The 25,073-nt window shown below is 41.1% G+C and overlaps 1 protein-coding gene across 1 annotated transcript in view; it reads left to right on the plus strand.

The window, feature by feature from the left end:
- The window catches only part of DGKB (diacylglycerol kinase beta), a 620,162-nt gene that overhangs the window by 379,241 nt on the left and 215,848 nt on the right, over window positions 1–25,073 (plus strand). Inside the window, exon 20 of the mRNA XM_059728962.1 lies at window positions 11,993–12,057. Coding sequence (XP_059584945.1) covers window positions 11,993–12,057 — 65 coding nt within the window. The remainder of the gene's footprint in view (window positions 1–11,992; window positions 12,058–25,073) is intronic.

Below are 25,073 nucleotides of genomic sequence, written 5' to 3' on the forward strand. Positions count from 1 at the left end.
GTTTTCTTGTTTTGTTTTGTTTTCAATAAACACCTCCCATCCTGAAAAATAATTTTACTTTGGCTGCATGAAGGGTTTTAATTCACTATTACTCAAACATAAAGTCAAAGATTAAACAAAAAGCTTTTACACCTTCCAAATATACATCTCTTTTCATTTGTCAAACACTTATAAATACTAAAAGTGTACATATACATTTCATTCTGATTGCAGAGGTGTTATTTATTCCAAAGCATTTTAAGGTGTACTTAATATGTAGAGTATCACTTGAATTGGTTATCTTTCTACAACTAGAAGGATTTTTTTTTAAGAATGGTCACCTTAGTGCTGGTATTGTAAAGAATATCATTGTTTCTGGAAATAGCTTAATGTCAAGCACTCCTGAATTTGTCCTGGAAGTGTAGACACACAACAGGTAATCAATCCAGGAAAGACTTGAGGAATATTTTACTGAAATTGTGGTGTTGTCGTGTAAATTGGTTATTTTTTATCTCAAACCTGCCTGGCTTTTGCAGGCATAGAATTTTACTAGAACCTTTCATAAGCTCTAGGGGTTGAATACCTTTCTGTACTCTTAAGTCACTCCATTTCATTAACTTTTTTTTTTTGAAAATGTGTAACTATTAAACTATTTCAGGCATAAATACCCTGATCTAGGGTATTTATACCCGAAAGCTTGCTAAGAAGAATTTTTCCAACTATTTGAGTTGGTCTAATAAAAGATATCATATTTACCCAAAGAACCCTGAAACTATTAAAAAAAAAAAACAGGTCCTGAGTTGGAAGATTTTTCTGCCCTTAAGAAAATAAGCATCTTTAGTAGATTTTTGTAATGACTCTTTTTAGACCATGAAAAAGAGGATCACATGAAGTAGAAATTATTTTTAATAGATTCTCTGTAGCAGGTCTCCTTTAATTGTTGTTTCTCTGATTTTTATGTTTCTTGATCATTCCACATTAAAAATAAAATTGATAAGTGCAAACTGGTTGTTCAGGTTATATTTGCATTCTGATCCCAAAGATTACAGGTTACTGAATTATCTCTTAATCCTCCTAGCCTCCTGGATCCATTAAGCCTTAATTAAAGAAGCATCTTAGAAAAAAAAAAATGAGATTGTTTGTATCCAAAGAAGATGTACATCAATCATTTGTTTGTTCACTAGCATAAAATTATTATTTAATGGAGATTTTAATCATACCAAGCTTATAGAAAGACATACATTAAATGCATTAATCTTTCTATAAGGGTATTCACAACGTATAAGGTTACTTCTCTGAAAAGACTGCTTCAGATTGCTTTCCGGTAATGCTAATACCCATTAAAAAGATGAATATATATATGTGTAAGTCAATCATAAGGTATTAAAGAGGTGTAGCAACTTAAGCTCCTTTTCTTCTTGGCAGGTCACTTTGAGAAATGTCCCAGCTCAATTAAAATATTTTTTCCATTTCCTAGGAGTAGATTCAGATATGCTCTGTCCATTCCCTATCTCGTTTTTACTGTCAAGGTTTAAACCAAACCTGAATAAGATGTAGGTAAGGATTGTCCAGCCGTTTAAAATTTGGGGATGGCTTGGATTAAGACTCTGTGTATGAGAACATGCATGTTTGTGTACTTTACTGTGCATGTGTGCTTGCATGTGTGTAGGGCAACGCTTTCTAAAGGTAACAGAAAGATGCGTTTCTTTTAGGAGTGTGCCTAACGAGTGCAACCCAAGATACAGTAGAAGTATTCCTGTTTTTTGTAAAAGTTAGGGTAAACTAGGATTTATATTAATCAAAATTCCTATCAGTTACTTAATTTCTGATTCCAAATTCCCATTCACTACCCTATGAGTTCACTACCCTAGCAACAATCTAAATGAGTGGAAAAAGTACAAGAAGAAAATTGCTTTCAGGTTAGATTGGTTCCATCGTCTGTGGCAGGAGAGGTAAAGAAAAAAAGACTTGATCAGTCTGGGCTGCTATATTGATATAACATGTAGATGACCATAAAAAAAAAGAAAAAATTGTCTGTATTAAACAGGAAGTCGAGTAGACATTAGGTTATTAGTATACTATTATTGAAGAATTGTAATAATGTCCAGGGTGTCATTCCCTAAATCAACTCATTAGTTGCTTAGAATAACTCTTGGTAATAAAAGTTTGCTATTCAGTGTTATCTGCAGTGCAAACCTATAGACTTGACAGAAAAGGATTTGTTTTTCTTGCTAGAGATCTTGTAGTCAAGTGTTGATATTTTGTGTTGACTCAGGATAGATATTTCCACTACTATTATAAAGGGGGCAGAAAGTAAGGCAGAGTTAGGGCATGTACAGACATTATATTTAGACCTGTCTAAGCAAATGTAAATTGATCTAAACCTGTAATTGTACAGAAGTTCAGTGCACATAGACCAGTCTAAAAATGGCTCAAGCAGTCTAAGATAGACTCAATTCAGATAGATTTAGATTAGATCTATGCATTGAATTTCTGTACTGCTTCAATTCAAGTTAGATCACTGTCTTCTTGCATCCCAACTCACTTTGTGCCCCTCCCTAACCCTCCCTCATAGGGAAGTGTCAGCACATGGCCTGCACTCAGCTGCTTCAGCTGAACCATAGACCCCAACACTGAATCCAGGAGAACCCCAATGCTTGGGCACGCCCCCACGGACTCTGACCCTGGCACCTACACAATGTATCTCAGATGCGAGAGCCAGACACTCTGTGACCTGGACCCCAGCATAAACACCCTCCCATACCTGGGCAGTGTGGGCAGCTTGCCTCTGATGGGTAAGGGGTGGGGGGAGGGGAGGACATAGGGACTGGGCCTACATGAAGGTGACCTCCATGGCTCAGCCACTGCTGCTAGGTACCTGAACCATGTGCAACTGGGGTGCTGCAAGGGTTTTTTAGTCCAAAGATGGAGGGTCACTGAGCAGCTAAGCCAGAGCAAGCAGGTATATATCCTGGTAACTTCAGGAACAGGTGGAGCATAGCCATCTGCTTCAATGTTGCAGGTAGAGGACACTGGAAATTCCCAGGCTGGGGCATTGCCAGAATCATGAGGGGTCATCTGGAAGCCCCTGGAAATCTGAGGTTGTGGGGGTGGCCTGGCCAGTGTAGCCTCAGTCACTCTGGAGCAGTGGCCACATCCGGCTAGAGTAAGGAGAGCCACATGCTGAGACCCATACCTACATGCACACTCCATCCATCCATCCATCCATCCATCCATCCATCCATCCATCCATCCATCCATCCATCCATCCAGGTGCTCACAGCCAGACCCTCATCCACTTGTGGATGCCAAGACCCTATCAAGACCACTGCAGACCGTGGAAGAAACCATCCTGTCCTCCTCCACTGCCCGATCCTGGTTACACAAGTGGGACTACAGGGAGACAGATCTTGTCATCATCTTGGGTAAGGAGGAGACTCGGCAGCAACACTCCACAAAGGACACCGCAACATGGATGTGTTGAAGTACACTACCCAGCAAATGTAAGTGCAGTGCACAACAGGGATTGGATGCAGTGCCAGACCTTGATGAAATGGATGAAGATGACACCAATAAAAAGTCTAGGGCGGACCTTTCTTTGAAGCTGTCCCACTTCCTTGCCATGAACAAGGCCTTTGCCATTGTGCGCATGGAAAGTACAGCCAGAGGACAGGAGGAGTCCTTAGTGGGGATCCCACCAGGGGAAGAGGTACAAGAAGTTCCTGGAACAGTGCGAGAACCAGGTGTCCAGAAGCAGGTCCCCAGGGGCCACAGAACACAAGGTCTGCTGATGGCAGCGGCCACTAAGGAATCCGACCCAACAGTGCTGGTCCCAAGCCTTGCAATTAACACTGTTCCTTCAAAACGGCAAAACAGAAGTTGAAATGAAACAGTGCTGTTTCGCACAGCCCTAATGCGCATGTATAGACTGTGATGCTTTACTGCACAGCTAATTAGGAAACTGCAGTAAAGTGTATGTGTAGATGCACCCACTGTGTATAACAACTAGGAATCAATACTTAGCAATCCTATCCATATTCTTTTTGTCTTATGACATCCATATCATGAGCCTTCTACCAGAGCTAGGGGAAGCAGAGAGCTAGCGTATGCACTTTTGATGTGAATTGAACAAATACATATGGTTTCTCTCTTAAATAATCATTATACAAACTTTCCCTGAAATCCTTAGGCTGACTCCATGCACAGGTGTGTGGTTATAGTAGACAGTGATCAAGTCTCTGACCAGTTCTGTATGCTACTGTTTCCAGCCTGCTCTGAAAGTAGGGAAGAGTTATCTGTTGTTCACTCTCCTGAGCTGCAAGTGGGGTTTATTAATGCCAGAGGTGAGTCAGTTGCTATAAGAGAAACACTCCAGCATTCCAAAACTGTGCCACTAGGAAAGCATGACAGCACCTAATTTTTACAACTCAGTACATAAGCCCACCACTCACTCCAGAACATCAACAGGAAAGAGCAAGTAGGGCCCATAACCAGTTCAGGAGGCTATGGGGTCTCTGCAGGAGGTAGTGCTGGCACCAGTCAGGGCCAGGGTGTCATAAATGGCCGCAAAGTGGTCCAGGACCTTGTCCATACATGCCCTGTCTTGGCGCTGGGACTCTGCCAACTCTGCAGAGAAAAAGGAACCTCCTCAGAAGAGTGGGTGGCTATTTTGAGCCCCAATTCCTGCATCTCACTAACCTATGTAGAAGCATCCCTCAGCTTGAGGATGTCCCCCATTTCACATCTAGAGTCTCTCCTCATGCCAGACCCACAGCAACAAGCTCCAGAAGTCAGCCTGGCATTCAGAGGCAATGACCAAGGCCTGCAGCATCTCCTCCTCACTTCTTTGATGCCTCCTACAGACATCCCTCATGCACTCTGCAGCCTTGGGCCCCCCTGCCTTTGAGTTGACATTGTGTCCTCTAAGCACTGTCTTCCCTCACACAGGTGATGTTTCTGCAGTTTGACAGGGGAGACAGAGCCTTTGTTTGATGTTGCAATTTTTGCTGATAACATTAAGTATAAAGGCAGGCATCTTGGACCTTCTCAGCACTCGTCTGGGCAATCATATGGAGATGGCAAGGTAGCTATGGCAAGTCCTCTGTCTTGGCCCTTTCCACCCTCCTGCCACCTCCCAGGCCTGGAAGCCATGCCACTGCTCTCCACCTCGCACAACAAAGTTCAGAATCCCAGGTGTCCAGGCCCAAAGTCCAGGCCCTGCAGCAGGACTGGGATGAGATGCTGGGGAGCAAGGGGCTGTGTCCCTATCCAGAAACCATAGTAGGCACCTGCTCTGCTCCCTCAGAGGGTCTAGGAACACAGGGTCCCACAGGAACTCAGACCATCCTCAGAGTGGGCAGGGACTCAACACTCCAGGAAGCTCCTACACCACTGTCTCCCCCCATCCTTCCCTTACACTCCCTATGCAGGAGTGGTACTTTGCTCCTGACATTTTCCTGGTGATGTTTGGCCAGGCCTGGAGGGAAAAGTTTTACCACTATTCCCAGGGGAATGCCAGCCAATACACCCTACTCCTGCTTCAGGACGTGGTCCCCTCGGAGATGTTTGACAGCTAGAGGGGGGCCATCTGCTTTGAAGGCATGCAGGGAAAGCCCAGGTTGTGAGTCTAGGTCATGTGATACCTGTGACTCCACTATAATAATCTGATACTCATGGATACATTCACAATCACCACAACTACTGATGTGATACCGAACGCGTGGTCTGACCCACATCCCAGTTGTCTAATAAGAGTCCTGCCATGTACTGCCCTTGGCTTTTGAGCACCATTCTTTTGTTTTGAATACACCAGGAGGAGGTAGGGGTTGGGGTTGCCTTGCTTTCAGGGAACAGGGTGCAGGGGGGCACTGTCTGGGACTGGGATGGGACCATGATTTTGGGGTGGCGGGTGGGGAGTGACATGAGTGGTCATTACAGTGACTGCTTGTGCCATGAGATTTGGAATTGTCACTTGCAAGCATCTCCAGATGCATGACTCAGGAGTCACTCTGGCAGCATGACCAGACTGGCTGCGACAATGGTTCCTACATGGGACTTCTGCCATCACATCTGTGCTTTAGACGGGGAGGGAGGGAGGGGGAAGGGTTGTTTGGCAAGGGCTTTTTTATTTGTTCCTGCTGTAGTGGTTTTCACAGATAGCTGTGTGTTATCTCCTGTCCTTGACCTTGGTGTCCTTTCTGCCACCTGGCCCAGTGGTGCTGCCAACTAGGGTAGGGTGCAGAGCACTGTCACTTGTACTGATTTTTACACTTTGTCTGCAGAGTTCAAAAAACTGCTGTAGTGCCTTTCTGTGAGTGAAAGGGAGAAGGGGAAGTTGTTTTAGTGCCAATGCCATGGGCAGCTGTGTTAAGGCTCAGTTTCACCCAGTCATTGAGCATAGCCCTAAGAGATAGGGCAGGAAAGTGTAAATGAGGCAGATTTCTATTCCCACAGAATGGAGATGAGCTGCTAACCACCCAAGGCCAAAAAACAGGGGTGCTGGTGCCTTGGCTGCAGTCCAGGAAGGGAGAGAGGAGAGGGGAGGGCCTGCCTAACCCTGAAAGACAGAAATCTCTTAAGCAATTAGCGGCCTGAGGCCCTGCACTTTGAACAGTCAGGGTGGGGTGAATTACTAGGCCTCCACACCCCTTCATCTGTGCACCACAGACCCACCTTCTGGGTTTTTCAGTCATGATGGCTTGGGAGAGGGCTGTGACCACAGAGATAGCCCAAAGTGGTCACTGGTTCTCCAGGAGCTGGGGGGGGGGGGAAGGGGCAGTGGATTGTGTCTGCAGCAGACAAGCTAGCACAGAGGGCTTTGGGGTGGTGAGGTATTATGGTGTCACTACCTGCCTACTCTGCTGCCTGTGGGTACAGCCTGTTCATTTCTAATCCCCAATCACTCTCATCCCTCTAATCCCCCAAAAGACTTTGCATTTCTCCCGGTGCCTAGGTCTCTGTCATGGCCATGTGGAACAGGCTAGAATCATACCATGTTGAGCAGCACGGCATCCTCAATCAGTGTCAGAGTCTTTACCAGAATTGGGAGGAGGGCAGGCTGTGGGTCATGCTGCAGCAGGGCTGCTGTGCTGGTAGTTGGGAGACTGGGTAGTGCTCTGCACATTTGGAAGGGGGGCAGCAAGAAGGTGCCAGAGTGAGAGTAGAACACCAATAGCAGCTGGGATGGGAATAGTGTCCTGGGGGCTACATGTTTCACCAGAGTCTGTAGGGCTGAGGACCATGGAGAGGGTTCCTGTGAGGTGGAGGGTATGGGCTCAAGCTCGGTGTTAATTGCACCCATTAATTGCACCCAGTCAGCCCAGTCAGCTGGGGCCAAATCCCTGGCTTGTGCCAGACCCTTCACCACCCGACACTGCCACCCGGACGCCCAGGGCTAACTTCCCAATGCCTCCTGCCAGCCTGGGGCTGCTCCACTGTAGTTCTAATTGCTGCAATCCTGGGCACATGTGTAGATGCTGCATTCAGGAGAAGTTAACTCTAGCATAAACTGCACCAGAGTTTATTGTGGTGCCTTAATAGCATGTGTAGATGCACTTAGTAAGAGGCAGAACTTATGCTCATCTCCACCTTCAGCTTCCTGCTGCTGATCTTCTTCAGCCCCTATGGTTGGTTTACATTTTTTACACCAGCTTATGAAAGGCCTAAATGTATTTTTTTAATGAAAGCTAACATACATCATGATGAGAACAAAGTGCTACCCTGTTCACAAGAGGCTAATGTAAGCTCCTTCCAGCTCATCTATGATACAGAACCCAGACATTGGGCCAGGCCTGGCAGCAGGACTGGATGTGACAGAAGACCACTGAGTAGCACTTGGAATCAGCTGGTTTAAGAATAGTGAATGATACAATCAATAGATTGAAGACAATCCTCAATAGCTCCCCTGTCTTGGAACCTATCTGTAGGTAGGTATTAGTGACCCATCTAGACTTTCCCTATGCCTGAAGTAGGGTGTTTGTGCCCAAAAACTTGCAAAGAACAATTTTTCCAAGTATTTAGTCGGTCTAATAAAAGATATTGCATCTACCCAAAGAACCTTGTTCATCTAGTTTTACGTTCTTGGTAAAGAATGTTGTAGCCTTTCTCCAATTTTTTGCATTAAATTTGTCTGGGATGCATCTGTCTTGTGTTTAGCCCTTCAAAATTGATCTTTATGCATTATGTTTTTTACCTCTCAGCTCATTAAGTTGCTTGATCTGTTTTGGAGTCAGAAAATGTTCAGGCAGGAGAAAATTTCAATCAAATCAACCTTCCACGGAAAAACAACTGCCTGTTTGCCATCTGCAGTGGGCATTGATCCCTAGCTTGTTTGTGCCTTGCATTTGTTATGCATGAGTAAGCATATTAGCCTTTTCATTTCATTCATTAGACAGTAAGTCTTTGATTAGTGTTTTCTAGTTTCTGTCAAATATACTACTACTAGTTTATTCATTTTGTCCCAGGTTTCTCTTTTACTTTTGTTTTAACACAGAGGAAATGTAACAGTTAAGCACAATTTAACCCTTTTGGCCTTTTTTCCCCATAGGAATTGCTAAAATATATACTTTTCTGTCATTGAAGTATCTGTTGTGTGGATGATGTATCAATGATTTTACCTTTTAAGTAGGCTGATTATAATGAGATCCAGGACATCTGGGACATTCATCTGGAACATCAAGGACACTGCCCTCCCCACTCCTCCAAGCGCTCTCATAAGTTGGCAGGGGCACAGCTTGCTGTGTAGGCAGCGGTACCTGCCTGCCCACCTGCAAGGTACACCATGCCACTCCAACTCCTGGCCAGACTATGTCCCACACCCCTGCATTTCCAGGATGCCCATCATAATTCCAAATAGCCAGCTGGGACCAGCCTGTGAAATCCCAGACTGTCCCAGCTAACCCAGCACATATGGTCACCCTACTTCTAAGGCTAATGCAGTGATTTTTTTTTCAGATAGCAAAGTATTTCCTCTGAGATTGGCACTCAAGTTTGACTGCTAGCCTCATTTTATTCTTAAATGGAGACAGGTAGTAAGCCATGTTAGTGTAAACTCAGGCAGAAGATGTACCTTATAGACTAACTAAATCAGAGGTGCATTAAGTTTTCATGAACCAAAGCTCACTTTATCAAATGCAATGAAAATACGTGGAAAGAGATGGCAATCAAATAGAGTTATTTGAATACAGAACATCTGACAGCATCTGATGAAGTGAGCTTCGGCTCATTAAAGTTTATGATATATATATGTATATAGTTAGTCTATAAGGTGCAAATCTACTCTGCCTTCTACATGACTTCCTATAAACATGACTAACTGCATCTCTTGGAATTTCTTCAAAAAGCATCTTGATGCTCATCTTGCTGGGGTCATCTGACCCCAATGATCTTTCCTGCCCAAGTGCAGGGGGGGGCTGGACCCGATGATCTGTAATGTCCCTTCCATCCCCTAACAACTGTGAAACTATGAATTCAAAAGCTAGGAAACTGTTGAGTGTAGGGGCGGGGGAGGAGGGGCTGCAATGGTGAAAAAGCCAAACACGTAATAAACCCATAGGGACACAGGGGTAAAACAAAATGAAAAAACAGGTCATAATAATTTGTAATCCCTGTTGAGACCATACTTTACACAACCTGGTCTGTGGATATTTCTTGTTCCACAATGTTACCGTTTTTAAAGTTTTGATGTATAAGCTACTCTGAGGTCAGCAATGAATTGTCCACGAAAGGCTTGAGTGTTCTTCCACAGCCTTTTGTGTGTTTCTGAAGTTGACATCAGATCAGTTTCCCTTCATTCTTTCATGTACTGATTGTCCTATCTGTCCAATATAGACGGTAGAGAGGTGGTGTAAGCAGCTGATGGCATATGTGACATGGGTAGAAGTCAGGTGAATAAAGTTCAAATGTTATAATCTGTGCTGTTTGATTCAATGCTGCTGTGTTTTGTATTGATGTGGGAACACCATGCATCTGGGTCCATTGCAAGGCCTGATGCCTGATTGAGACTAGGAGTTAAGGTAGCCCATTGCTTAAGATCTTGTGTAGATGGGTGCATCTACACAAGATGCTACTGTGCAGTCGTTACTGTGTATTTATTTAGTACTAGTATTAATAAGTACTAAATAAATGCTCAGTAACCGGAGTTACTGTGCAGTAGTGCCAGTGAACATCTTCTAAGTGATGCTACTGCACAATAGCCTAATGATACTGCACAGTAGCGTATTGGTACTATCTGTGCAGTGACGTGCTACTAAGCAGTATCTTTTGGCTACTGCGCAGTCAGCATCTCTTGTAGATGCAACCACTCTTGGGGGATTGTGTAAAAAATGGTTTAAACAGGGACTGTGGATTATCACCTGGATTAGCCTTTTTGACCCCCTTTGTCCCTATGGGTTTATTACCTGTTTGCCTCTCTCAGCACTGCTCTCTGCTTCATTCCCTGTTTTTGTCTTCAAATCACTGTCTCTTATTTGATTACCTGTTATGTGCATGTCCTTTCATAGTGTCACATGAAATGAGCTCTGGCTCACAAAAGCTTATGCATTAGTTATTCTACAAGGTGTACCTCCACCCTTTATTCTTAAAGTGTTTTACAGCTCCAGTATCACATGTAGTAGTGAATGTTTGCTATGTAAACTTTGCGACCTTCTATAACTAAAGTGATTAGTGAATGGATAAGATAAGATAAGATAGACAAAACAATGATTTTTGAGATGCTCCATAGAGAAATTTCAGATGGCAGTTTAGGTGAAAGGTCAAGCTGATAAAGCTGGTTTTTATTAACACTGTTGCTTCTCTCATAACACCTATACTTTTCTTTTCTTTTCCTGTGGAACTATAGTTGCCTCACCTTCCCAGCCTTTGGTCTGATGTATATGAACTGCAGCAAAATACTTTTTAATAAAATATTCTGTTTCTGCAAAGCACATGGTACTTGTAAAATACATGACATGGAAGTATAAACTGAAGGTTTCTTTGACCTGTTTTTGAGATGAGAGACAGTTAGCCATGTTAGTCTGAAGTAAAGTAGAAGGCAGGGTGGGCTTGCACTTTTTTGAGATACTACGCTTCGGTCTTATTTAGTGATTTAAGTTATATCACTTGTGAATAGTTTGACTGGCCATGCCAAATGCCTACTGCTCAAAATCTTTATTCCATGTTACATCATCATCAGTGACTAAAGTGTGTGTGTGTGTGTGTGTGTGTGTAAAAGCTTACCTTTTTCTTTGTTGTTTTTCATGTATAATCTGAAAGTTCTTTACATCCTCTTTATCAGATAATTTAACTAAGTGTATCAGTGTGCATATGTATTATAAATATTAAATGAAAATTTAAAAACTAACATTTTTCCTAAAGTGTTCATGAGTTAGTAGACTATATAAAACAGCTGGACCTGCCTCTGATCTGGAAGTTCCATTTTGGGAATCTAACTTCAGCTAAAATGAAGGTTTACAATGTCAGTATTTTTTGTTTGCTTGTTTGTTTGACTGTAGTGAAACATTGCCCTATACTTGTATTAGGATGGATTTATTTAAGCCAAAGTAATTTTAAATCACTGGCTTTAATCAGAATTAAATCACCAAAGAAACGACAGTGATTTAATAATCAATATAATTTTTTGCTTTTGACCTTTTGTCTATCTTCTTACAAAAAAATCAGTTCTCATTAGTTGATAACCATTAAAACGTGTTAAGAAATATAGCCTTTATTTTAAATCTGGTATTTTTTTTTGTTAATCTTTATGTCCATTTACTTAAGCAGTTATGTGGCATGATATAAATTTATTCAGATTCTCAATATTTACTATTATGTTCAAATATTGGAAATGATTAATTACTTCTTTACTAGGTTATTAATATTATAGTCAGGATTAGTTTTGATCTGCATTTGGATGGAAATAGGAATTCAACTTAAATGCATAAAACGTTATATCATTTAAATGCACTGATAACAGTTTGGGTTTGGTATTTTGCTTTTCCCCACATGCTTTACAGGTGTTATTTTTTTTCCCTGTTAGGATGCTTCAATTGCACACAGATTCCACATCATGCGAGAAAAACATCCAGAGAAATTCAACAGCAGGTAAGACACTTGAATAGGCACTCGGCTAGGATCATCAGGGACAATTCTGCCTTGAGCATGGGTCTAAACTAGATGACCTTGTGAAGTCCCTTCCAGCCCTACTTTCCTCATGATCCTAAGAACACAAACATTATCTGTATAAGAATATGTTGTTTCCAGATATGAAATATGTGTTTTTCACGAGAAGGTAAGTTTTGCATATCCCTTTATAAATCTTCATTATTACTGCAAGGCAGATTATCAATGCATTTCACTTTAAACATGGGCTGTCAGTTTACTTCTGATATCACTCAGTTATATCTAGTAACACAATTGAAATGAATGGAATTAGAAATGTGATGTTCTCATATGTAACATGTTTGAGTTTTAAGATTAGGATGATGGAAACAATGCACAGTTTATCTGAAGATCCCTGAGTTGACACTGCCATTAGACACTGCTGAACATTTTATTATACAGCTGCAGCTGGTGTCCTTGTGTTTCATTCCCACATGCATGCTGGCATGCTGATAGGGGGCTCTTCCACATATATGCTTAGAGAGGGCGACTGAATGCCATTTAAAAATACATGCTTCTTATTAAGAAACACTAGGTATATACACACTGACAAAAAAAATTAGCTTAAAAACTTAACTCTGTGTTCCTTTTGAGTGTCATATGGATAGTTATTCCAAACGTGTTATAATATGCAATGTTAATGTGGTGTGTTGGGTAGATAAGGTTTGTTGAGTAGATAATATCTCTAATACAGTGCTTGTTTGTCTCTCTTATGTGGACAATTTAACACATCAGGATGATGGGGAGCTGCAGAGTTTCAGAAACATTAAGTAATGCTTAAAGGCACAAAGGGAAAAAAGAAAAGAAAAATATAGGATATACAGTAAGGCAAGCTGTATTCATACACACACATTCTTTTTCTGAGTCAAAGCATGGCATTTACCTACTGACCTAAGTAGAAAGCCTATTCTGCTTTGTTCCATGGGGAGATCCTGGATTGCTTGTGCCTCAGGTAAGCAAGTTGCCCTGTGGCCGAGAGACTATGTATGTTCCTTGTCCTGCGGGATAGCAAAACTGCTCCTTAAGCAGTGGCTTCATCTCTTGACCTATGCCACATGATATCAGTCTGAGCCTTATACAGCCTTCTTATTTGCACTGGACAGAAGGGAAAGGCACTAAGTTCTCCATGTTAAGATAAGCCATAAAGGAGCAAAGTTTCTTGCCCACTGTCCCCTTGCTACCCATGTGGAACATATCATCTGTACTTTGGTATATGGTAGCAAATTCCTTGATAAATACCCTAATGGCTCCTCTGTATAAACTGCTAGGGCCACTTAGTATACTGAAGGACACTCCAGGTGTTCAAAAAGACAAACACAAAGAAATTCTACTCTTTGAAGCTGAAGCTGGTTTATTAGTGGTCTTTCTGCATATTTTCAGCAGTTGGCAATTATAATTTATAAAAAGATCAGCTAATAATATGAGTTTCAGATCAGATTTAAGTCACAATAAATCATATGCCATTAATAACATCTGCTAGCGGGCTCACCTTGAAATTCATCTATATTTTAAAGAATCTGATGTTTCTAACATTATCTTAAGGAAATTAATTACAAAAATATATAGTTCCAGTCCCTATACCTCATGTTACTAAGATATTGGAAGAAGTTGAAAAAGGAATGATTTTCTATGGTATAGGAAAGTTCCCATTTAGGCAGATTATATAATGTGTCAAAAATTAATTAATGTAAGTCCAAGTACACTGTTAATAGAAAACATATACATTTATTGGCTAGACTGTTTATAATATGAGTTGTTCTGATAATGCTGTATTTTTAGAAAGGCAGGTTTTTATTTATGATATTTTAGACAAGAGACGATATACATCTTTATTCAGGTGGTGTGTTGAAGCATTATAATAAAAACCGATCATTTCGTGAATATTTTTTCTTATTTTTCACAGAAGTGAAAAAGACAGCTTCTGCCAATTGCTAAATGCAACTTTCCGTATAGTTATGTATTTTCAATTGCAGTTTGTCCTGCTAACAACAATATGTATGTGGCAATGATAAACCTGTTACAATATACAGATAAAGGGTGTAGATAATAGTCTTTCCAGTACATTTTTAAAATTCATAGTGGGTTTGTAAAGATGAGTCTGTGGGGTGAAGGACATCTAAACAGGATAAAAAAAAAAAGTGAGGAAATCAAGCATCCCACCTCTGTCAAGCACCCAGAAGCATCCCCGCTTCTAAGTCTTTGTTTAGAAAGTAGTCCTGATGACCAGTAATTCACCAATCAGAAACCAGTGTTCTACATTCCAGCATTTCATCAGCTCTTATATACATTCATAACTATCAAACTCAAAACTGCCTAGCAGCCAAACACTTCAGAGGATTGAAGTGAAGGATTGAAATTACAGGGGTGTAGGTTGTAGCCGTGTTGGTCTAAGGACATAGGCAGACAACGTTCCTAGGGTGAATCTGATATCTTTTATTAGACCAACCCAGTTAGATTGAAATTACTGCACTTGAAAAAGCCTTGTTCAGTTCCCAGTACCTCCTGTTAAGAGCAGGATCAAATTTCCCTTTATCAGTAAGGAACAGTCCAGTTAACTCTAATGGGAAACTAGAAGGCAATAGGGCCTGGGGTGGTATGGAAGCTAAGGTGCACCATTGATAGCCCAGAGATCAGAACTTCAGGGCCATAGCAGAAGTGTTCATGACAGCCCTGTCAAATTCCAACATATCAGTGAATTCTGCTAAATACCTTGTTACAAGGATGTGAAAAAGGAAAGGAAAGAGGGCAGTATTTCAAGTAATGCAGGGTTAGTAAACTGGGACATACTGTTGAAATAAAAATCCAGTTTGGGTAAAATGTCCAGCAGAAAGATCTAAACATCAGATTCGTGCTGAGAATAACGAATGTATGGGATGAGTAAATTCTCTGTATATAGGAGATAGTGTAAACATTGAACAGAAAACATTCAAGTTAATATTAGCTGCATCTACACAAGATGTTGACTACGCAGTAGCTCATGACTACTGCGCTTTAGTATTACGTGGTATGAATCATGATATGACACTACTGTGCAGTAGTAACAAGCTACTGCACAGTCAGTCTTGCCTAAAAGTTGGTTGGCAATGTTCCTGCGCAGTCATTTAATACTTGTCTCGTGTAGACATAGTTATTGTGATCTAAAATAATATTCAGTTATTAGCTTGGTATCATCATACTGTAGCACTTAATAGCATAAAAGACCTTTTTAGTCTCAGCAAACTAAAGTAGGATTTATAACTTGCATTTACAGTTCTAAGTACATCATCTGAGAGATTTTCAAACATGAGTCTCTCCTCCTGATTTATAGCTTTTTATGATGAAGAGATCCTAAAACAGAAAAAAATAATCTCATATGCCTAATAATTTGATTAGTGTGGTATTCTTGACCTTGTATTCTGGAAATTCACTTTCATCTTAAATATGCTTTTATTTTGTGCCAGTATCTATGCACTTAACCTCTGAAGAAACTGGCACTAAAAAAATAACACAAAATACCAATGTATTTGTTGAAGAAACACCTACAAGAAAATAAATCCTTTGCTAATGAATAAATATGCACATCTGTCTGATTGTGGATTAGATTCTTTATCTATGTACTATGTGGGTGTCTTCAGGAAAGACCAGAGAAAAAAAGGAAAACCATGTAACGAAGCAAGCTTTCTATACCCCCAGCCAGTTTTGGTACTGCAGTGTCCCGAGGTCAGCATAAAACCTCACCCTGTCTGATCTCATCCTATCCCCTTGAGAGAGAATTCCCGAGCTTATAAACAATGCTGTTACTCTGTATGGGTCTCCCGGTAAAAAAAAAACCCATAATTGCTGCACTTGAGGATTTGGAGTCACCAAAAAGCAGGACAGAAAGAAGGAACAATAAATAGAGCCTTGTGAATAATAGATTTCAGTTTGGTGATCAGATATAAAAAAAGCGAAAAAATGTGCTTTTGGTCAACCCAAAACAAAAATGTGTCAGTCCATAACCAAAATGAACAAACTGAAAACATTTGTTTTGGGTTGAATTAAACAAACATTCCATTTGCAGGTACATTTTACCCCTGGAAAAAAAATCTAAATTTAGTTTTGAAAAAAAAGCAAAATGTTTTGATTTTTTTCCATTTTCCCCCTCCCCCCCATTTTTCAGTTACAGATCTACACTGAATTCGACACATATTTGCATGTAGTTTTGGTCAAGCCCAAATGGTATTTATTGGGTATCAGTAGCTGATCAACAATAACAACAAATCAAAATTAACCAACTCTAATGGGAAACACTGCAACGCTTCTTTTTTGGTTGTGGCTGAGCTAAGTAGGGTATGTCTGCACTGCATCCTTGGCATGTCCAGCAGGGGCAATCCAATGCACATCCAATAACCCACTCATGTTTGTATGTTCCAAACTCAGAAATGTGCTAGTGATTCTCTTCTCTGATTAACCTCAGCAGTTGTTCTTGAAACCTCAGTCTGTGGTGTGACTGTGAGTAGGTTTGTTGGCACATTTCTTGGCCTAGAGCATGGGAATGAAATGCTTAGATATGGCACACTCAGGAGCATCCCTGCCAGCACATGCTAGGGATGCTGTAAACATATAATAAGAACACAGCAGCCCCATGCAGTGACTGGAGTGTAGACATAAATTATAGCGCTGTAAAACGTGCACAGAGCACTTCTGTATACATCCCAAGGGTATAATAAATCTGTTTCTCTGATTCTTTAACTCTCATTTCCTTTGAGCCGGACTTTTGCTTACTTGCATTGTAGAGATGAAAATGTGGTGCTACTCTATGCTAAGTTTCCTGTAGAAGCAATATGGAAACTACAGCTGATTCACTATGCACTTCTAAGAGGTTGGTCTGACAGTAACTCATATTTCTGAAACTGTATCTCTCTTACAACACGATCCACTGGCTGGAAAATTGGCTCCGTGGTCGGACTCAGAGGGTAGTAATTGATGGAAGTCAGTCATCATGGTGTCCTGTGACCAGTGGGGTCCCCCAAGGCTCTGTCTTTGGACCCATACTGTTCAACATCTTCATTAATGATGCGGACACTGGAGTCAGAAGCGGACTGGCCAAGTTTGCCGATGACACCAAACTTTGGGGCAAAGCATCCACACCAGAAGACAGGCAGGTGATCCAGGCTGACCTGGACAGGCTCAGCAAGTGGGCGGACAAGAATCTGATGGTGTTCAACACCAATAAATGCAAGGTTCTCCACCTTGGGAAGAAAAACCCGCAACATCCTTATAGGCTCGGCAGTGCTATGCTGGCTAGCACTATGGAAGAAAGAGACTTGGGGGTCATCATTGACCACAAGATGAACATGAGCCTGCAATGCAATGCTGCGGCTAGTAAAACGACCAAAACACTGGCTTGCATCCTTCGATGCTTTTCAAGCAAATCCCGGGACGTCATTCTCCCCTTGTAGTTGGCCTTGGTGAGGCCACAGCTGGAGTACTGCGTCCAGTTTTGGGCTCCACAATTCAAAAAGGATGTGGAGAAGCTTGAGAGAGTCCAGAGAAGAGCCACGCGCATGATCAGAGGTCAGGGTAGCAGTCCCTACGATGACAGGCTGAGAGCCCTGGGGCTCTTTAGCCTGGAAAAGCGCAGGCTCAGGGGTGATCTGATGGCCACCTATAAGTTTATCAGAGGTGACCACCAGTATCTGGGGGAACGTTTGTTCACCAGAGCACCCCAAGGGATGACGACTAGGTCGAACGGTCATAACTACTACAAGACCGTTTCAAGCTGGACATAAGGAAGAATTTCTTTACTGTCCGAGCCCCCAAGGTCTGGAACAGCCTGCCACCGGAGGTGGTTCAAGCGCCTACATTGAACACCTTCAAGAGCAAACTGGATGCTTATCTTGCTGGGATCCTATGACCCCAGCTGACTTCCTGCCCTTTGTCCAGGGGGCTGGACTCAATGATCTTCCGAGGTCCCTTCCAGCCCTAGTGTCTATGAAATCTTGGCTGTCCACCCAACACAAGGGTCATTTCAAATTGTTTGTCTTTATCTAGAAAGCTCTAGCCAGTTGAGAGACTGTTTTGCAATTTATTAAGCATAGTGGATATCTCTGATGGTGAGGTTGACAGAACGCAGGTTCATAGTTCTGGGACCTGGAGGTATAGTGTACTTGGGTGAGATTTGCCCTGTTTAGAAGACTAGCATTAATTTTATTAATGTCAGAGTCTGTTTCTGGTGAAATATAACCCATAACTAATACTTGCATTGACTCTTTGCACTGGAGCAGATATCAGACTCATTTGCAGAGTGCTCAGCTATGGAATTCACTGCTCCTCAAGATGAGGGTGTGCTCAGGTTTACCACCTCTGTGATGGGCATAATGTAAGACTTACCGTCATCTAAGTTGATAGTGAAATGTCTTCAGCTGAGTGCTCTAAAATATTAAATATGTACTATTAATCTCTTCAGGAATGGTATAGGTGTTTTCCCTTCAGGGAAGTGGTACATGTTTTAATTTATACAACAGCCCCTAGCTATTGTTGCCTCAGAAATATGCTTAAAATAACAGTCAAAATAACGATATAACCATCTTTACAAGAGGAAATTCACAGATTATATGCATTATGTAGCAGATCAGGATTGCTTAGCATTCTGCACACTGAACAAAACAAATATCCCAGCATGTGTTCCACAAGTAACAAACTGATGATTCATAACAAACCTATCCATATTCTGTAACTTAAGGTCAAAATATTATTTTCTTCAAATGATGTAAATGTGGCATTGCATTTTATTGAAGAAGATATATACCTACTGAGAGTAGGTCATGAACTTTTTAAAATGGAATTTAAAGTACCAATTGGATGTTCTGTACTTCTTTAATTAAAGCACTGCTTTTTTTTTACGTGGTGATCTTAAGGCAATATCACTAATCTAAATGATTTTAAGAATATAGGCAGTAAATCTAGGGGTTTTTATTTTATAAACTTATAATTTTGGCATCAGAATTAATAATACAATGCTTCAGAAAGTTTTTTTTTTTTTTTTTCCCCTAATCTCCTTTGTAGTAAGTTTGCACATGAAGGAAGTCTTACAGTGATATATGAGGACTGTTGTTTCAATTTGTTATTTGTTGCCTGCTGATAAAACATACTTGTGGTTTTTAGTTTGAATTAATAAAATAATTTTCCATGACTTTTGCGTGCACAACAGTACAGTGATACAAATCTGTAATAAAACATCCTTTTTTTTCAATTGGGGGGTCATTTTTTTTTTTTAATAAAGTGGGTTATGGAATAGCTGAATGGGGGAAGTTATAGCTGAGCTATCTAAATCCTTACTATATGATTAGATTGCATATGTCCTGGAAGAAATAGTTACATCAAATTCTGGGCTCCACAAATAGGTAAACAGCAGACATTATTAATATATATTCCAAAATGAAAAGAAAATGTTTAATTTAACAAAACAAAAACAATTAAGGTTACTAAGTGACCACAGTGCACTTACCAATCATATTATTGACAAATCCCAAGCCATTAAAAGTAATTAAATAAATTGTTAAGGTCTTAAATCTTATATTTCCTATTTAATAAACATAAACACATTATTCTTAAGTACAAAGAAATGAAAATTTAATCATTATTAAAAAACAAACAAACCCTTAACTCTGACCCATGGATATTTTATGGATTATATTTCTTATTTTTATTCCAGTATCTAAGCTCTGATTTAGGAAAGGTGAGTGGCCCAACTTCCAAGAGGTGGTATTATGGGTGCCCTCTATTAGACTATTTAATATCTAGTGGCTAGGAAACTCTCATGGAAAAAGGGAGATGTATATTTCAGTCCCCTGAGGCTGAGGAAAATTTGGCACCTCCACTACTTCCTGGGCAAGATACTTGGGAAAGATGAGTGGCACCATCAACACCAGTGGCTATATTTCTGAATGAGAGTAGTCATGGATGCTGCACTTTATACAGAATTTAGTCATGGGACATGTGTCCACCTTACTTCAAGTACCCATTCATGCAATGCCTTGGTGCAAGCACCCGGTGATGGGCGCAAGGAGGCTTCATGCAACCTCTGATAGGGACCCCAATCACCCCAGGGAGGACCCCAGAACTTGCTTGCCATGACTTTGGGTGTTTCTTCAGTGGTGGGTTCCCCTGTTGGTGGTCCCTCAAGGTTGGTTGCTCCACCCAATGGGTGTTCGTGGGGATCCACCTCCCCTACACCCTTCCATACACCAGCCTCCGGCAGGCCACCTGATCTTGAGGTGACCGGCCCTCCAGTCTTGGTGACTCTTACCCATTGCATGATCCCCACTATCACATCTTCTTCTCCCAATCGACTATGAGTCTGTTGAATATTTTCCTCTCCTGTGGGTCACTCTTGCCTCCTGCCAGATGTCTGCCAATTCTTGTGAGCGGTCCGTGGTGTCTGGCTGCCGCCCAGACCCCTCAACACAGAGTGGTTGACCAAATAAGAAGTACAAAGAAAGACAAAGCCCAAAGACAACCAAGGAGTAGGTACGGGTTAGTATGAAACAAAAGGGGAGAACTGCACAGGAAAGAAAAAGAAGAAAAATGCTGGTACGGGAGAACAACTAAAGATTAGACTGGACAGCCTTATTAAACTGGCTTGACTCTAGAGCCTGTGCCTGTCTGCATCTCCTGATGCTATACTGCTTTGTGCCCTACTTGTGAGCTTCCTGTAATTCTTCCTTGTGGCTAGTTATCCTCAATGATCCAGTCCATGCGTGCCCGGGTTGTGCAGTACTCTCCGTTTCCATAATCTTCTCCCCATTCTTCCAGGAACAGGGTCTCTTTCCACATGCTGGTGCTGCCCATGACTGGCATGGGATTTTTCAGCAGCTGTTGCTGCCTGGGCATCCCTGCCTGATAGATGCTTTTCTTGCTGTGCTGGCAGTGACCGCCACCGGCATGGAGAGCATCCACGGCCTCTGCTGCCTCTCCCACTCTTCCCAGCTCCGAGCTGGTGCTGGCTTTTATCCCAGCTGTCCAGTGATCACCTGTGACATCACCCATCGACCCCAACTGTATATAGGTGTGGCTGACAAACCACGCAGGTTTCTCTTATTGGCATCCCTCCTCTGGATTCCAGAACCCTAAAGTGGGTAAGTAATCTTTATTTTCGGGGTTTCCTCTTTGGGGTTGCATGCCCCCCATGCTTATGCCCCTGGGGCAGGGTGTCACATACTTGACCATGAGTTCGCCATGGAAATGGCTGAGGCTGCATGGTCTCAGTGCATGGTTGTCATGGGTGACTAACTACACAGATATCTCATGGGAAGAGCACTCAGCCAAATCCAATCGGTCGCAATACTTCGTCACAAGCATTGACAATCTTTATTTGTCTCAAGAAGTCTATGAACTGACAAGGAGCCAAGGCACTGATGAACCTGGTACTGGCCAAAATAGATGATCCAGTCAGTGACCTGAGAATTGAAGGGAAGCTGGAAAACAGTGACCATGAATTGATCACTTTCTCTATTCATTGCAAAGCTGGAAGACAGTCAGCAATACAGAAGTCCTTGACTTTAGAAAGGCTGACTTCCACAAGCTTAGGAGGCTAGTTGTTCAGGCCCTGAGAAACTACAGTCTGTCAGGGAGGAATATCTATGATGAATTGTTGGTCCTTGAGGATGCAATTCTTGAAGCACAAGTGAAGTCCTTTCCAACCCACAGAAAAAGTAGCAAAAGAGCTGTATGACCCCCTTGGCTCAATAGGAAACTCAAGGGCCTCCTGCTCCTAAAAAAAGAAGCATATAAAGGATGGAAGATGGGAATTATCACTAAGGAGGATAACTCAGCACTAGCCCGCACATGTAGGGAGCAAATTAGGAAGCCAAGGTTGAAACCGAGCTCAAACTGGCCACTCAAATTAAGGACAACATAAAGTCCTTCAAGTCAGAAAAAGAACAAGGGTAACATTGGACCCTTACTAAACCAAGTGGGGCAGCTGATAACCGACACTCAGGCAAAAGCCAATTTCCTTAATGACTACTTCACATCAGTCTTCCATCAGCCCAGTGGGGTCACCTTGCTTGGCAAGAGGCAATATCAGCAGGGGAAGGGTGAACCTGCATCCATCATTACCACTGATCTTGTAAGGGAACACCTTAAGTGGCTGGACATCTGCAAATCAGCCGGCCCGGATGAAATGCACCCAAGAGTGCTAAAGAAAGTAGCTGACATTATAGCATAGCCTATGGAGAGGATATTTGAGAACTCATGGCGCTCAGGCAAGGTCCCTGATGACTGGAAGAGGGCCAATATTTTGCCTATCTTCAAGAAAGGGAGAAGGGAAGATCCAGGCAACTACAGGCCAGTTAGCTTGACCTCAATCCCTGGAAAAATCCTGGAAAAAATCATCAAGGAAACCATTACCAACATCCTAACAGAAGGTAATATTCTGAGAGATAGCCAACATGGCTTTTGTGGCAGGTAGATCTTGTCTAACCAACCTGATTTCTTTCAATGACCAGATGATGAATCACCTGGACAAAGGAGAAGAGGTGAACATCATATTCTTAGACTTCAAGAAAACCTTTGACCTTGTGTCCCATGATGTCCTTATGGGAAAACTGGGGAATTGCAGCCTAGACAAAGGATGTGGAGAAGCTCAAGAGAGTCCAGAGGAAAGCCATGCACATGATTAGAGGACAAGAGAGCAGGCCTTATGAGGAGAGGCTGAGAGGCATGGGACTGTTCAGCCTGGAAAAGCATGGGCTCAGGGGTGAGCCTATGCTGTATTAAATCTATGGTGCCTAAATTTTAGGCGTTACAGTATTTTATTTGATGCTCCTACAACGATTTGGATCTGATCCTGAATTGTTAAAGAACTAAAAATGTCACGAACATCGTGTTTGCACTAATTCCCAACCAATTTTTTTCCGCCTAGATGGGTTTATATAACAAGAAATAATGCCCAAAATTTGTCGTCGTTGATACTAATTTAACCTATTACGCTTTTAAAATGTTTAAATCTAGTGTTCAAAATGCATTGGTATTCAGTAAGTATATTTCTATAAATCACTCAAAATACAGGAAACCAACTTCTAACTCAATATCCTATGCCTCTTTGGGTAGTGTTGGCAGTTACCATCTGGGATACGGCAACTACGGTGCCATAGCAACACGCTCCCTTGTTATAGTGAGTTGCTACAGCGCCATAGCAGCTAAATATAACTGCGCAGTGCACATGGCACAGTATGGGCTGTTACTGCGCTGTCATTTAGTACTTCCTTTTGGAAGAAAGACAGTAACACAGTAACAAAGACACTATAGGGACATGTGTAGACGTGCCATTTGTTAACTATATGAATGTGCTGTTTTAGCTATTTAGCATAACTTAAAATAAGCCCATGTGAATATTTGGTGATGCATTTGAAGATAACAGTTTTCTTTATTGTTCCTTCTTATATGAATGCACTTGGGTTTGCTCACATTGTTTTAAACCTTGTATTGCTTTCACGCAAAAATCAGGTTTTTTCTGACTTGATTACAAGTTTATAATATCCATAACAGCATCAGCAGTGTTGTTTTATATGATTTTGCATTATGATGTAACAGAATGAAAAACATTTCTGATCATATTCTTGATAGCACATCAAGTATCTGTCAAGTAATAAGGCAAATAATATAGATCCCCCCTACATTAACTTTTGAGTGCCCCAAGTTAGTTACTTTAGCTTTATCAATTTGTATTCCTCAAGTAAATATACTCTGAAAATATTCATTTTAGATGCAATGGAAAATAGCTGTACACTCTTACTTATTTAAGAATATACATTTATTCTTATATTTAGTAAAACAGCAGTAGAAACGGTCCATGTTCTGTTTAAAATAATTTTGATTAGTGTTTATTTTAATTATACTAGGTAGCCAACACAAAAAATAGCTTGTCATGTTGCCTCATAGTATTTATCATTTTTAAAATCAATGTGTAGTCATTCTCCACATTTCAGAACATTGTGTTGAAAGCTTATATGGGTAAATAAAGAATGAAATTAGATATGATGTACTTATATTCAGAATATAGAAACCTCAAATCATCTTCCTTCTAAAACTGTACAAAAAGCAAAGATATTTCAAGGTAACCATGCATTCATTCAGAACACAAGATAAAAGCATGTCATCAGCAGAAAAAATATACCAGTTGATCAGTGACATAAATGGTATGAAGGAAAGCCTTGCAACTTCTGAGACTAGTTCTTTTGCAACTGCCTCAGTTCTTGAACATTGCAAAACTGAAAGTTTAACTGAAAACAGAAAAAGAATACTTGTTTTCCTCTGCCTCCTTTTGTATTTAGCCTAACTGGTCATTCTAATAACACACAAGTGTTGGGCTAGGTATAATCTCACACTATAGTGTAGTAATGACATTTGTTTTTCATTTGTGATGTTATTTATAAAAGTTAGAATTAGATACCTTCTCATTTAGACATTTTGAAATTAAACCACATAAACTCTTTGGTGCCTTCCAGAATGCTGGGTATATTAGCATCTGTTCCACAAAACTCACATCTCTGATTCACAAGAATTTTCTGCATATTAGGAAATTTCCATATCCTGTATGAGGCTGAATTACCATGTTTTCTTGTGTATAAGATGCATATGTATAAAAGACATCTGCCCCTCCTCCCGACCCCTTCCCCTCCCCCCCACCCCCAAGAAAGGATAACATTGTGATACATAAACATTGATTGATATTTGACCAGCTTTAATTACAGTGATGTCAATTGTTTCTTGTTACATCATTTTTGTGTATAGGAGGTACCTTCATTTTAAATCTTTAGGGGGAAGAATGTATCTTATTCATTAGAAAATATAGCAATCCCATTTTTTCCCTTGTTTTTCTTTTCTTGGGACTTTGTTCTTTTAGGCTTACATTAAGCCACCTAAATCTGAGCTGGGTCCCACAAATGCCTGTTAGAAAATTATCTGTTAATGGGCACTTTCTGCAGCTTGGTAGT

This window comes from Alligator mississippiensis, chromosome 5 (assembly GCF_030867095.1).
Source record: "Alligator mississippiensis isolate rAllMis1 chromosome 5, rAllMis1, whole genome shotgun sequence".
Lineage (NCBI taxonomy): Eukaryota > Metazoa > Chordata > Crocodylia > Alligatoridae > Alligator > Alligator mississippiensis.